We start from the raw sequence: 13983 nt of genomic DNA, 5'->3' as shown, positions 1-13983 counted from the left end.
TCAGGCCTGTAAGCACACTAATCCACTGGCTTCAGTAACGGAAAAAGACGATTCAGAATATCTCTGTCCTCGGTAATGAGGTCTGCTGCTGTTCAGGGTTTCTGCCGGGGATGGCTCTAGGTGCACTGGGAGCTCAGGGGTAAAAATAGTACCTGGTGTGTTAACTAAGGTTTGGCATTGTCATCCCCTCTACGTGGGTTTCATTCCTGCTACAGAGACCATCGTTCATCACCGCCTCCTCTCACGGGAACGCTGCACGTGTTCCTCCCCAGGCCCGCTCCCCGGCTTCCAGAACTCTGAGTGCAGGCTGCTGACAAAAATAGATCCCAGAATTACGGGCTTCCTCACTTTCTCAGGACGACCTTTTTTGGACTCTTCTGCAAAGCCTCATGAGATTGTAGGGCGGCACTGCGGAAAACTAACCAGGTAAGCAAGCAAGCAAGCAAGAAAGCAAGTGCAGAACACTGAAAATCAGAAGTGCATGGAATGAAGGAGAGTCTCAGCTTACAACCTGTCTGCCTGACTAATAGCCATCTGCTAGCATTGAAAATCACTTTAATTCAATAACAAAGGTATAACTGCCAAGTAGGCACTCCCGGCCCAAACTCCCCTGATGACAGTGGTGCTCATACTGACATCCATTACCTATTCAGGCCTTTACACAAAATAAAATATCCCCCCACTTTAAACACAGTGTGTACGGAGCTGCTCTTTATTAAAGCAATGTTGATAAAATATTCAGTGTTAATCGCACACTTACAGCACTTGCCATCTGCGACAACCAAGCCGCAACGCTACCATGCCCGCACTCCTGCTTCCAAACACGCACCACATTTAGACAAGTCTGGCTAAAAATAGATCAATCGGAGCCTCCAAAGAGGTCATCGCAGCAAGAAGCCCCCCCTGCAGGGCGAGGGAATTACGATGGCTGATATCTATTGCTTTGAAAAACTAATTCCACAGGGAAGCGCCCTCACTCTCCAAATGTTTTCCTTGGCTCCTCTTGACTTTGGGTCTGCATATCCACTGTCCACACACACACACTCCCCACTCTCTTCACACACACACGCACACTCTCACATATTCCATACACTCTCCAAATGCACTACTTACATACTCTTTACACTCCCCCGCTGTGAATCCCAAATCCTGTGCAGACCCGTTATGGGTAAATTACATGCTGGCTCCAGTGTCGCTCTACAGAGTGGGCCCTGAGGCAGGCCAGGCCAGGCTGCTTCTCAAGGCACAGCAAAGAAGCATGTAATTAATCACGACACCTCCCTGCACCGCTACGAATGCGCACCAACATTTTCTAAAAATACTGGCTCTCGATTATTTCTGGAGACGCAATCGAATCACATTCAAAAATTGCTGCCTTACAGGGTCTTTTATTCATTTACTAATGCGTCATGATTTTTTAAATTAAAATTCCCAGCTGCCATTTAAACTCAGGAAAAATAAATGCACCATCGTGTCACTTTTTATTGCCCTGCCTCAAGGGACATATTAATACATCAAGGTAATTGGCCAAGCTGGCAAGATAAGGACAGGTAGCAACAGGGAAATGTGCGCTGCTCTCAGAGACTCCCCATGCAATTATTCTCTCAGAGGCACCTGTGGAAGTTATAATGGTGCCAATACTGCTGTGATAACTGTAGTATTTATGCACTGCACTACAGTGCAAGTTTGGAAGACTGCCTGAGTTTTATACAGCTCCCTTTATTGCAGTGTAAGTCCCCAGGTGATGATAAAACTCTGCTTCTATTAACTGACGATTCATGCCAGGAGGTGAGAAAAGCAAATAAGAAATGGCCTCTTTATCCCTCAGGTGGGCACAAGGCCACTGCGAGCCGCAGGGCTCTGAAGACAATAAAGAGCAGACCAGCGGTCAAAAGGAAAATGTAATCTTTCTTCCAAGGCTCCCCGCGCGTTCTTTGATACACTTAAATACTTACAAACCGTCTGTAAGCAACCAACATCTCTGCGAAGTTCAGGACATACAACACATTTGTAATTAGCCATTGTCAGTCATCCTTGTGCTCAACTCAGTGGGACCTGCTGTCCTTGGCGTCTCTGGCAGGGCCTAACACAGACATTCATATTGCTTATAAGGCTGAGACACCACTAGCGACTGAGTGCAATACAAGGAACTGGGCCATTCTGCTCCATTTTACTCATTTATTCATTTTAGATTTTTTTATTTTTTTATTTTTTTTACGAGACAGGGCACTACTCTGAGATGCCAGGCGTGTCTTGCGTGACATGCTGTTGGTGATGTGGAGAATTGGGCGGGGAGGGGCTTATGTTAACACAGCCAAGGCCTTGGTCTCTGGCTTCCATGAATGTGAGGACACTGCACCTCCGTCTGCATGCCCAGCTCACCCAGGAGAAAGGAGCAGGGTGTGGACAGCATTGGTGTGAGGCTGCAGTGCAGCCCTGGCAGTGCTAGACCTGCGAGTGCACTCCCCATGGCGTGCCCAGAGGGGAATCCGGGTCAGTCGCACTAAGCCAGCACTCCACAGCACAGCTTGCATCCGAAGCTGCTAATCCCCGACACTAGAGAGAACAGCAAGGCAGGGTGGTGATCAGCCCAGCTACTTTAAAATGAACATCGTTGGCATAGAGCGAAGATGAGGCTATTGCAGATGGCATCAGCAGGAGCAGGAAATTTGAAATGGCATTATATTTGTATCCCCCGGGGTTTGAACCACAAACCGAATAATATTGCACGCATTGGAATGCTTTACTGGGCACTCTTCGGGTTAAAAACATGCTCGTCCGTTCCTCCTTCTCAGGCTCCAATGCCCCCTAATCTGTATTATTGCAGAAAAGCCTGTGTTGATAAATTTAGCAAGCAGTTCTTCAATAACTTAAACTGTTTCCTTACTCATTTTATTCTTTTTTGAATTCTAAAACTTCCATACAAAATTGTGACACTACAGGCTAAGTTCATTAGGCAGAGAATAGAAAATGAAATGTCAACATCACAAAATATGTATCATTATTAAAAAAAACGGCCAAGGGCTTCAGACAAATAGCATGGCCTGCCAAGACCCGAGATGAATTGAGAAATAATGGAAAGTCTCGTCTTATTAAGCAAATACTAACCCTTTATATAAATCGTGCAATTAAATCAATCACATTGTCCTTATTGTTATCCCCCCCCCTTCTCGGCTTCTCTTCACTGTCTGCCTACAGCTTGTTTATATCTTCTTCAGTGCTGACCTTGCTGTATTGCACACCAGAGACCTGCAGTGTGCCAGCCAGCCAGTTTGCCCGCCTGCCACGTCCTTTATTAACCTTAAAGAGCATTGAAGACAATCGTTAATGCAATATCCTTTTCTATTTTGTAATCAGAGCTTATTTTCATTTATTTTCTTTTTTAACCACACAGCTATAAAAGGACACCAAGTCCCATGAAGCAAAAAGGGTCAGTGGTAATACAGACCATCCCCCTTTCACCAAAAGCATCTGCCCACACTCACACAAGCTGTCACCTGCTGGCAAAACAAGAAAGGAAGTTTAGACCTGGAGACAAATGGGAACCAGTAGTAGGACTATATTACAAAAAGAAAGAGGGGGGAAAACCTAATGTCAATGCACATTAACAGTGTGTTTACACTCAGGCAGTGTGATGGTTAAACAGGTGGAACAGTCAGATCGAATAGTCCAGGACAGCAGAGTCTGCAACCAAGTGATACAGACAAAGAAAACACACAAACTGGGAGACCAAGTAGTAAGTAAGGCAACTACACAGCACTGTGCAGAAACACACACACCCCCGCCTGAATGAGTCAGACCATGCCACTAGCAAAATAACCCTCAAACAAGCTGCACAAGGTAGCTCCTTGTATCCATTTCCATCTCAAACAAATCATTGGCGTGAGTTAGTAAATTAGGTGGGGGGAATGCAATACCCTCCTCCTACATAATATGCAATACAGGTTACATCTCATCCCATTCAATTCACACTGCTTTCGCCTGCCACTCCCCGCACAACCTGCACATTTTCTGTCAGTATGCTGCAGGTTATTGTCAGTGCATGTGTTGTGGGTGTGTATGCCTGTAGCCTGTGTGTGTTTGTGTTTAGTTGTTGTTTTTCCAAATGCAACATAATCAGGGGTCAACGCAGAGGGTGGTTTTATTTTGATTTATTTGGGATTCTTTCACTCCTATTCATTTCCCGGTAGCAGTAAACTCAAGTGGGCCGACTACAAAACCCAGACTGATCACATATCAGGCAGCTTCATGTTTCAAATAGATGGGTTCCACCACCCCCACTTCCCCCCAACTCATCTGAATCCACAAATCACACAGCTTTGCACAGCCAAGAACAATTGAATAAAATGAATAAATAAATAAATAAATAATCATTGCATTTTAAGCCTTAATCCATCAGTGTTGATATGACAGGTCAAATGCATTTGGAACAGAAGGGAAGTAACTCGAATACAGATTAGACCAGGTGAGAAACGAACATGTAAAGCACGCAACCCTCGTAATGAATTACCAGGCAGCAACATGTTGGGGGTTGGGGGGGGGGGGGAGTTTTGAGTCAGTCAGCATCAAATACTGTGTGCAGCTCAGATCAGAAAACCACCAGACTAGACAGTTTGTTGAATACTGCCTCAAAGCTCCAGTCACAGAGGTGCCTCCCCTAACAGCTCATCACTGCAGATTCCCTACTAGGTCCTGGACTCCAGGATCTGCCACAGACATGTCTGCACATTGAGTTTGAGCCAACTCGTCTGGGTCATGTAGGCAGGTCTGCTTTTGGAGGCCGAGCTGCACCACTGCACCGGTGGCCAGACAGCAGACCCCGCAGCCTGATTTTAAATCTGTCACTGCATTCAGTACTCTTCATTAGTACCCATGCACCCAACGCAAGGCACAGCAATCCCAGATACATGCAGGGCTGCTCGGTTACTCCTGCGATGCAGCTCGCCAGCTTTTTCTGATGCTGTGCCCAACACGCACTTGCAGTGAGGTTTTATTGGTATGGGAGAAATGCCACCCCAGTGACTTTTCCGCAGACTGCTGAGAGTCAAATAAACTGAATCAGAGCGAAGATGAGGCTAACCACGTCAGCGCTCTGGGCAATGGGAGAATGAGAAACAAGCCTCTATATGAGAGACCATCAACATATCTGAATAACTCTCCAGTCAGAAGTGCATATATTTTTCCAATAGAAAGAAGTCTGGGTCTACCTCAATCGCAGCACACCACGTATTATTGTATATATAAAAAAATTCAGTCTGAAAAACATTAGGCTCGAAACATCATTAGTAATTTATATTTATGTTAAACAAATTCAAATAAGGGCTTTCTCTGCATTAACCTGGCACTTTACTGAAAGTGTCCATTTGTAATACAATTAACAATTTATTTAGATACTTTGGTTATAAAAACATTTTTAACCCTGTGAATAAACAATAATCCAGTTATTAAAAGCCTGAAAAGGCAGTGTCTGGCTGTGCACAGTCTGAATACAACACAAGACTCGCACTTTAGGTCGTCAGAGGTTTGTTATCTTTTGATTCACGCGGTATAGGCCTGCCAAAGCTTACAGACTATATAAGCTATATAATAGCACCCCCTACCACGGGTGACAGCAAAAATGAAACCTGAAAAAGTCCACTCAACACTTCGGGGCTGCAGTGAACTCTTAAACTAACAGAATACTAAGGATGGAGGGATTCACAAGAAGAAACCAAGTTGCAAATCCAAATGCAGGTTTACCCAAGCTGTATTCATACTAATTTTCATGAAATAGCGCCATTTCTTCTACACACCAATTGGAAGGAGTGAGAAGTAATGTAGAGACCGTCATTAGCTCCCATGATCCATCAGGCAGAGCTCACAGAAAAACAACTTACACTGCTTCACATATGGTTGTGCTTGGTCTCCAATGAAATGTGTGAATTCATAATGGTAATCTCTGTGGAATGAAAGTCAAACAAAAAATAAATCCTCTAATAAACCCACGGTACCCTGCTGTGGGGACCCTAGGGTGCAAGGTAAATAATTAAAAACTAATCACAGAGCAGAGAGAGCACTACTGCTGCACATACAGTCCCCCATAAAGCTTGTTTTATAAACACTCACCCTGTGTGTGTGTATTCAATTCATTTCATTAAATTCATTAATTTAACAACGAAACACATTTTATCCCAACACAGACAGAGAGAGAGAGAGAGAGAGAGATACATTGAGAGAGTCTGAATCAGAAAGAGAAAGAGGGATAAAGAGAGAGAGTGTGGTTGGGGAGCTGGTTTCACACTTCTACTGTAAGGGAATCTGTACAATAAGACTTGACTTAACTCAACTTAATCATGTTGAGTTTACATCTACAGTTAGGTCCATAAATATTTGGACAGTGACACAATTGTCATCATTATGGCTCTGTACGCCACCACAATGGATTTGAAAGGAAACAATCAAGATGTGCTTTAAGTGTAGACTTTCATCTTTAATTTGAGGGTAGTTACATCCAAATTGGGTGAATAGTGTAGGAATTACACTCATTTTTATATGTGGTCCCCTAATTTTAGGGGCTCAAAAGTATTTGGACAAGCTAACAATCATTTATTAAATTGTGAGTTTCAATACTTGGTTGCATTTCCTTTGCAGTCAATGACTGCCTGAAGTCTGGAATCCATAGACATCAGCAGATGCTGGGTTTCTTCCCTGGTGATGCTCTGCCAGAACATTCCACCTCTTTGCCTTAAAAAAGTCTTGGGATGCTTTCACAGTATGCTTTGGGTCATTGTCCATCTGCACTGTGAAGCGCCATCCAATGAGTTTTGAAGCATTTGGCTGAATCTGAGCAGATAATGTAGCCCTAAACACTACAGAATTCATCCTGCTGCTTTTGTCAGCAGTCACATCATCAATAAATACAAGGGAACCAGTTCTCTTGGCAGCCATACATGCCCCTGCCATAACACGCTTCACAGATGAGGTGGTATGCTTCGGATCATGAGCAGTTCCTTCCCTTCTCTATACTCTTCTCTTCCCATCATTCGGGTACAAGCTGATCTTCGTCTCATCTATTCATAGGATGTTCCAGAACTGTACAGGGATCTTTAGATAGTTTTTTGGCAAACTCTAATCTGGTCTTCCTGTTTTGGGGGTTACCAATGATTTACATCTTGTGGTAAACCCTCTGTATGTACTCTGGTGAAGACTTCTCTTGATTGTTGACTTTGACACAGATACTCCACCTCCTGGAGGGTGTTCTTGATCTGGCCAACTGTTGTGAAGGGGTTGTTCTTCACCAGGGAAAGAATTCTTCTGTCATCCACCACAGCTCACCATTGTGATCTTTCTTTTTACGAATGTACCAAATAGTTGATTTGGCCACACCTAATGTTTTTGCTATCTCTCTGATTGGTTTGTTTTGATTTCTAAGGCAAAACTGAAGGCAAAACGTCCCAAGAACAAGCAGGAACTACAGTAATTAAAGCTGCACTATAGGCCTGGCAGAGCATCACCAGGGAGGAAACCCAGCATCTGGTGATGTCTGTGGGTTCCAGACTTCAGGTAGTCATTGACTTTGCAACAAATATTGAAACTCACAATTTAATAAATGATTGTTAGTTTGTCCAAATACTTTTGAGCCCCTAAAATTGGGGGAACCACATATAAAAATGAGTGTAATTCCTACACTGTTCACCCAATTTGGATGCAACGACCCTCAAATTAAAGATGAAAGTCTACACTTAAAGCATGATTGTTTCCTTTCAAATCCATTGTGGTGGCGTACAGAGCCATAATTATGACAACTGTGTCACTGTCCAAATATTTATGGACCTAACTGTATTTAGCAGATGCCCTTAACCACAAAATCCAGGTCTCAAAGATGTACATAATAATAGTAATAAAATACTAATACAATAATAAAGGTAATACATGCAAAAAATAATGTACAGCATAGGCTTACAGTATCGGTCTTCCTAGTCAATGTGAACTAAAACATGTTGAAAATTACAGAGCAGTGTTACACCGCTAATGTGTGCAGTGGGTCGACCAGGTCTAATTACCAATATTACAGTTTGCGTGGATCATTACAATGTATTCATAATTAACGGGAGATCAAGCGCCACTTTATCCCCATGTATTTATTGCACTCAATTTGGCAAGTGTGTTGGGGGGACTTTGACTACACATATAAAGCAATCAGTTTAGTGACTATGAAAGATCCCCATTAAAATTTCTTCAATGTGTGTGTTATATATAATGAAAATAATACAATGATAATAATAGAAACGTTTGTTTCACCTGGACGAAGTTAATAGTGAAACGTAAACTGTCAGCTGAGATCAGTTAAATCTCGCAAAACAATAATACTGTAAATCAGTTTGTTTGTGTGTATGAGAGAAAGAGAGAGAGAGAGAGAGAGAGAGAGAGAGAGAGAGAGAGAGAGGGTGTCACTACTTTCTATCAAGGGCAATCGCCGTAACTAGGACTTCACTGGTAAACCACTCATGCCTTATGCATGACTTTACTTTGCGGGAAATGAAGTCACTCCATTTAAAAGCACATATTCACAACTCGCAACAAATGCATGTGCATGTATGTCTCTCCAGCAACTCGGGGGGTGATTCATACACTGTATCTATAGTCCACTCCCTGACCTCTATATAGGACACACAAGTGATCGCACACGCAGTCTGCCATTCTCATGCAAAAAGACTAATAACCCCCAGACTATTATAATTTGGTTTACTCAGCACAGGGGGTGGCGTTGTTGTGAGACTTTGCATGTTTCGATGCCCGGTCCTTGAAAATCGATCATGCAATCAAGTGCCGTGCACAGCTGCGGACTCCCGCACAGCAAGCGGCTCCTATGGCGGTAAAGACCGCTCATGTTTGCTGGGAGCCCAGACCGAGCGAGCGAGCAACCGGTCCTGAGGTCTCAGCACTGTCTCGCAACACACACACACACAGGGAGCTGTATCCGTCCCAGTCATTACCTCCCCCCTCCCTCTCTCCCTCTCTCTCCTCTCCTGTCGCTCATCCACCCCCCGCCCCGCACATACGCACATGCACTCGGCAGCATCCCCCCCGCGTCCCCTACCTTCCGTGTGGCAGCTGGAGGAGAGTATAGTACTTGGAGGTCTGAAGATGTAAGGCAGGTAACGGGAAAAGCATTTCATCTTTTATTTGTCCTCTTTTCTGTTTTTTCGGTTGTTCAATCAGCAGCGCCCTACTGTTCAGTCCATCCTGGCATCCAGATGACAGAGACAGACAGAGCCGCTTCAGTTTCTGCAGCCCTACAACGGCATCACGTCTGCCGCGAACAGAGCTGGGGGACTGGACCGCTCTCCGTGCACGTCGGCTCTCTCCTTCACCATGCTTCTCCTTCTTCCTTTTCTTTTTCCGGAATTGGGATGGGAGAGGTGGTGGAGGGATTTGCGGGTTGGGGGGGGTATTTGTAGGAGCGCGCCTGCCTATCGGTGCCGGCAGCTTGTTGTTATTGCCGCTTCTGCCGTCGCTGCGCTGTAGCTGCTGCTTCCCAGAGAGGAAACCTCTAAAGTCATAGTGTCTGTAGACTGACTCCCCCTCTCCCTCTCTCCCTCTCTCCCTCTCTCTCTCTCTGTCTTTCTCCCTCTCCCCAGCACACACACACACAATGATCCGTCACTGGCTCTTGCCCATCACAGCATCAGAATTTGCTTACTAAACGATTCCCAGTAAACAAACTGTGGTCTCTTGTCTATAGGAACATCTGTTTTCTACTGTAACCCATTCCATTCACAGCAACCTCCATAATGCAAATAATAAATTAACATTCATAATAATAATAATAATAATAATAATAATACCAGTGTTGCATGGGTTCCTTTTCTGGTGACTGCACAGCCGCTCTGCCAGTGAGTTCTTGCACAGGACTGTTATTGAGAGTTATTGAAGAACTAGTGTTTTCTTTAAAAGATTAAAGGGAAAAGTTGTAAGTGGAATCCAGTACTTATATTAAAAGCAGTGTTGGCAACATCCTCAAAGCCATTGCAACAATTAATAGTGTGTTTTATGTATTTTCACATAAAAATAAAGCAAGACAAACATCTAGATTTTGAAGAAGTCCTAATGGTGAGGGAGAGGGGTCAAGTTACTCCACAGAGCTTCGAGATTTAAACAAGCACTTTGTGAATCTTTAATATTTCCTCAACCCTGGCAGCGCTGCATGTGGCAGGAAGCTTCAGTTTCAATCGAGCTTGTTGCTGCCTGTAAAATATGATAAGCAGAAGAAAATCCATAGCCTACCTTTTATATTTCAGGAGAAAAGCCATGCAAATTAAAAATCAATGGATAAATGGGCTTGGGAAGGAGGAAGACCCTGGACAGGGTCTGAAACCAGAGCTTCGCATCAACCTGCTAATTGCAACAAGGAGAGTGGAGATGCCTATAGATCTGGATTTAATTAAACATAATTATGTAAATTATAATTCCACAGAAAAACAGCTCGGGCACTGGAGGCCTGTTTGTGTCAGGCTGTTCAAACAGTGTTCTTCAATGTTTGTAAAGGGATTGATCATTCTATGTCACACGGCATTGAAGAATAATAATATATAATGCATTTCTATGGAATAGGCCATATCTTGAGATGGTTTATTTGATTCTTCTTGAAGGGTGTGCCAACATAAGGCTGATATTGACAAGCATTGAAAAAAATGAAAACTAACCTCGTTTATGTTAGTGAGACTGAAAAAGGATTTGTGGTTTAGAAGCAAGCTTCTATAGGGATCCACACGACACCCCTACACATTTTGAAATAAATAAAGCTTCAATATTTTGCCTACCTCATCATACAATAAAAAAATACATTAAAAACAAACAAACACACACACACACACACACACACATATATATATAATTAATAAGTGTGTATACTGTGTATTGGTATGTAACAGTGACTTGTTTATTCCTTTGCAGATGGAACACTTATGACTGCAGGGTCACTGGTAACTGAAATGAATAAGATTAATAAAGAACACTATCTACGCACAAAAAAAAATGTAAATTCTTGGAATCTGTGTGTACAAGTTGACCTCGTTGGCTGGGAATACTGGGAGGATTTTTCATGCTATTTATAAATATATTATTATCTGGGTCATCAGATAACGGAATAAGTGAATATTAACCTACCTATTTATCTGATAGCTTCAAGATTAAGGGTAGTTTATACAGTTCTCACTTATAATCCCATAAAAATATCAAATCCATGTGCCTTCCATGTGGACTGGGTGACAAGGAAGACAAGATGTTAACAATTTAGACACTCAGCTTAAAAAGAGGAAGGAGGGGCGCCTTGAAGAGGAATCCAGATCATTACTTGTAAAAGTTTAATTATACAGCTTTCGGATAGCAAGAGTGGGCTCTTACTGTAATCCATTGCGTTAATTCATTCGCAGGCTGCAAAATCGCTATTAATCTCAGTCATCATGTTCAAAAGCTCAAGCAGATGAGAGGAAAACTTCTGCTGCCTCTTGCAGAGAGATTTGTCACAGGCATTTTGTTTTCTTCATACAGAAGAGAGAGGAGGTTACTTTGTACTGCAGTGCAGTTCATATAAAGACATGTAAAGTCGTTGTTGCTTTTCTTCTTCAATTCCACACCTCAATGGAATGACAGAAGTTCGAGTGGTCCTTACAACCCGGCCCCAGCCTGATTAGTGACTGAATGCTTAAACTGTTTTTGCCGTGTGGCTGTTATTCCTGGAACAACACAGAACAGAGAAAGTGAAGGTTAGGATTAGGGCTTGGTCCAATTCAACTGGTCCAAGAACAACAGCTACACAGCAAAATCAGGCTGTGTGGTTTCATATAGTCAGTGAAGAGACACCGGAGGTAAATTACAGAAGCACTTGGTCCGAAGTCAGTGATGATTTTGAAACACAATAAAAGATCTCGAGCTAGCCTTCACTAGTTCACTACCCCCGAACATAACCCCAGCCCTAACCAAAACGCAATGAAAACTAAACAAAGCCTTATGGTTAACCTGGCGACAAGCACGAACCAAAACCAAAAAGTCCCTCCCTCACCCTAACCTAAACGCTAGGCCCTGCTCAGCACTCACTTACCCCTTCCATCCACCTCGCAGCCCTCTTCCCAGCCTTTGGGTACCTCTGGACACATGAGTGCCCTCAGTGGAGGCAGAGTCTGCTGGACCTGCAATCAGAGCTGTGTTGAGAGTGGATAATACATACAGTCTCACAGACAGATTAATAGTTATACTACAGCACACAGCATTTCTGCTGCGATCCCGAGATGATGCATCCTCTGTGTAGCGGTCTGTACAGGACTGCATATATGAATGCATATTGTGTATGCATGTGTGATGGTTAAAATTAGGGACTGAAGGAGATAAGGAGAGGCTGTACTTCACAACTGTCCCATCAATATTGTTTCACAGCACATGGCCTTCTACCTGCAGTGATCACAGAGACCTTTGCCATCCTACCTACATGGAAACGTCAGTCATCAATCCACTAATACATGGGTTTTACAGCCGAACTGAGGAAGGTGCCACAGCAATGCCACATGGTCACAGAGCAGTAACTAACACACAGCTAATTCCCTATGCCTTGTGGCAGCAGTGTAAAAGGCCCGAGCTCCCTTCCTGTGCAATGGATAGCATCTACTTGTTTCTTCTTGTAAATGAAGCTTCCCTCTGCTAATGAGCTTTCTTCCAATTCATTCTCCCACTTCATTAACAATAGATGCCATTCAATGGCAGCAAAGCACGAAAAAAAGATGTTCAGAATCCAACACACAAGCGTTACCCGTCAAATGAAACCCGGAAGAAATTATAACTACAAATAGGATAATAACAACAACGGCGACAGCAATGAGGATGACGCACAAGCAGAGGCAGCTGACAACACTCAGCCCCATAGAAAGCTCCCGCGTTTTTTTAGTTTTTTTAATGAATGTCAGTGCCATTCCCTGCACGCTCATTAGGGGCTCCAGACGAACGAGCTTCCTCTTGTCAGATCGCTCTCATTTATGTAAGAGAGATGGGGTGCCATGGTAGGCTATTTTGATCTGGGACTGAAAGAGAGCGAGAGAAAGAGATAGAGAAAGAAAGAAAGACTTTCATACCAAGTAGTTCACATTTAAGTCTCTTTCATAACAAAATCTGTGAGCACACTGTTGCCCTGGGGCATTTAAGTAGCAAGTTCCACGAATGAGCAAATACTGGGGCGGTCATTTTGTACATGAATGGCATCTACTTGTGTGCGTGGTGTGTACTCATATATTGTTGGCTCTTCTACTGTTTTACTGCGACTTCTTATATGCCCCCCCTCCCTAGGACTTGACTCCATTATGTCTGCACTTGTTACCCCAATGTACTAGGATGTATGCTTACTGTATTTTGTATTTGGTACTGATTGTACTACTGCACTTTTGTAATGCTTTAAATTGTATTGATTGTATCAAATGTGTCTTGTGAAAACTCTAAATAGCCCTGCTAAGTATCTGCTAAGAAACAAATAATAAATAAACAGATGCAAGGTAAGCACCCAGCTTTTCAATTAACACCTTTATATAGCTCTGAGATAGTGAATTGAAACAGTAATTTGACTTTTTAAACTGTTTAGCTTATGAAAAGTTGAATTCAAGTCTAATATAATTTCATAATTTAATAATAATAATAATAATAATAAATGTAATACATTACTTAAAATCACAAATAATAATGTATAAAATGACCGTGATCACTCCAACCACCTGATGCAACAGAAATAACACCACTGTGTATAGCACCGCCTAGTGGCCATTGTGCACACAACACCATTGATACTCCAGTCCAGTGGTTTTCAAACCAGTCCTGGAGTACCCCCTGCCCTGCAGGTTTTTGTTCCAACCGAGGTCTTAATTACTTCATTTAACTGAGGATTCAATTAAGCAACACACACACACACACACACTGCCAGCACGCTCTTACACACTGTGTCACTGTCACTGCCTGCCGCCCGCA

At 43.1% G+C, this 13983-nt stretch overlaps 1 protein-coding gene across 1 annotated transcript in view; it reads right to left on the bottom strand.

Moving 5' to 3' along the window:
• Nucleotides 1–9370, bottom strand: part of LOC136763215 (serine/threonine-protein phosphatase 2A 55 kDa regulatory subunit B beta isoform) — a 79362-nt gene extending 69992 nt beyond the window's left edge. The window contains exon 1 of the mRNA XM_066717044.1: nucleotides 9080–9370. Within this exon, the coding sequence (XP_066573141.1) occupies nucleotides 9080–9158 (79 nt within the window). The 5' untranslated portion in view covers nucleotides 9159–9370. The remainder of the gene's footprint in view (nucleotides 1–9079) is intronic.
• Nucleotides 9371–13983: the final 4613 nt, after the last annotated feature.

This window comes from Amia ocellicauda, chromosome 11 (genome assembly GCF_036373705.1).
Source record: "Amia ocellicauda isolate fAmiCal2 chromosome 11, fAmiCal2.hap1, whole genome shotgun sequence".
Taxonomy (NCBI): Eukaryota; Metazoa; Chordata; class Actinopteri; order Amiiformes; family Amiidae; genus Amia; species Amia ocellicauda.
Note: the sequence above shows the minus strand (reverse complement) of the source record. Positions and strands in the feature narration are given on the sequence as shown.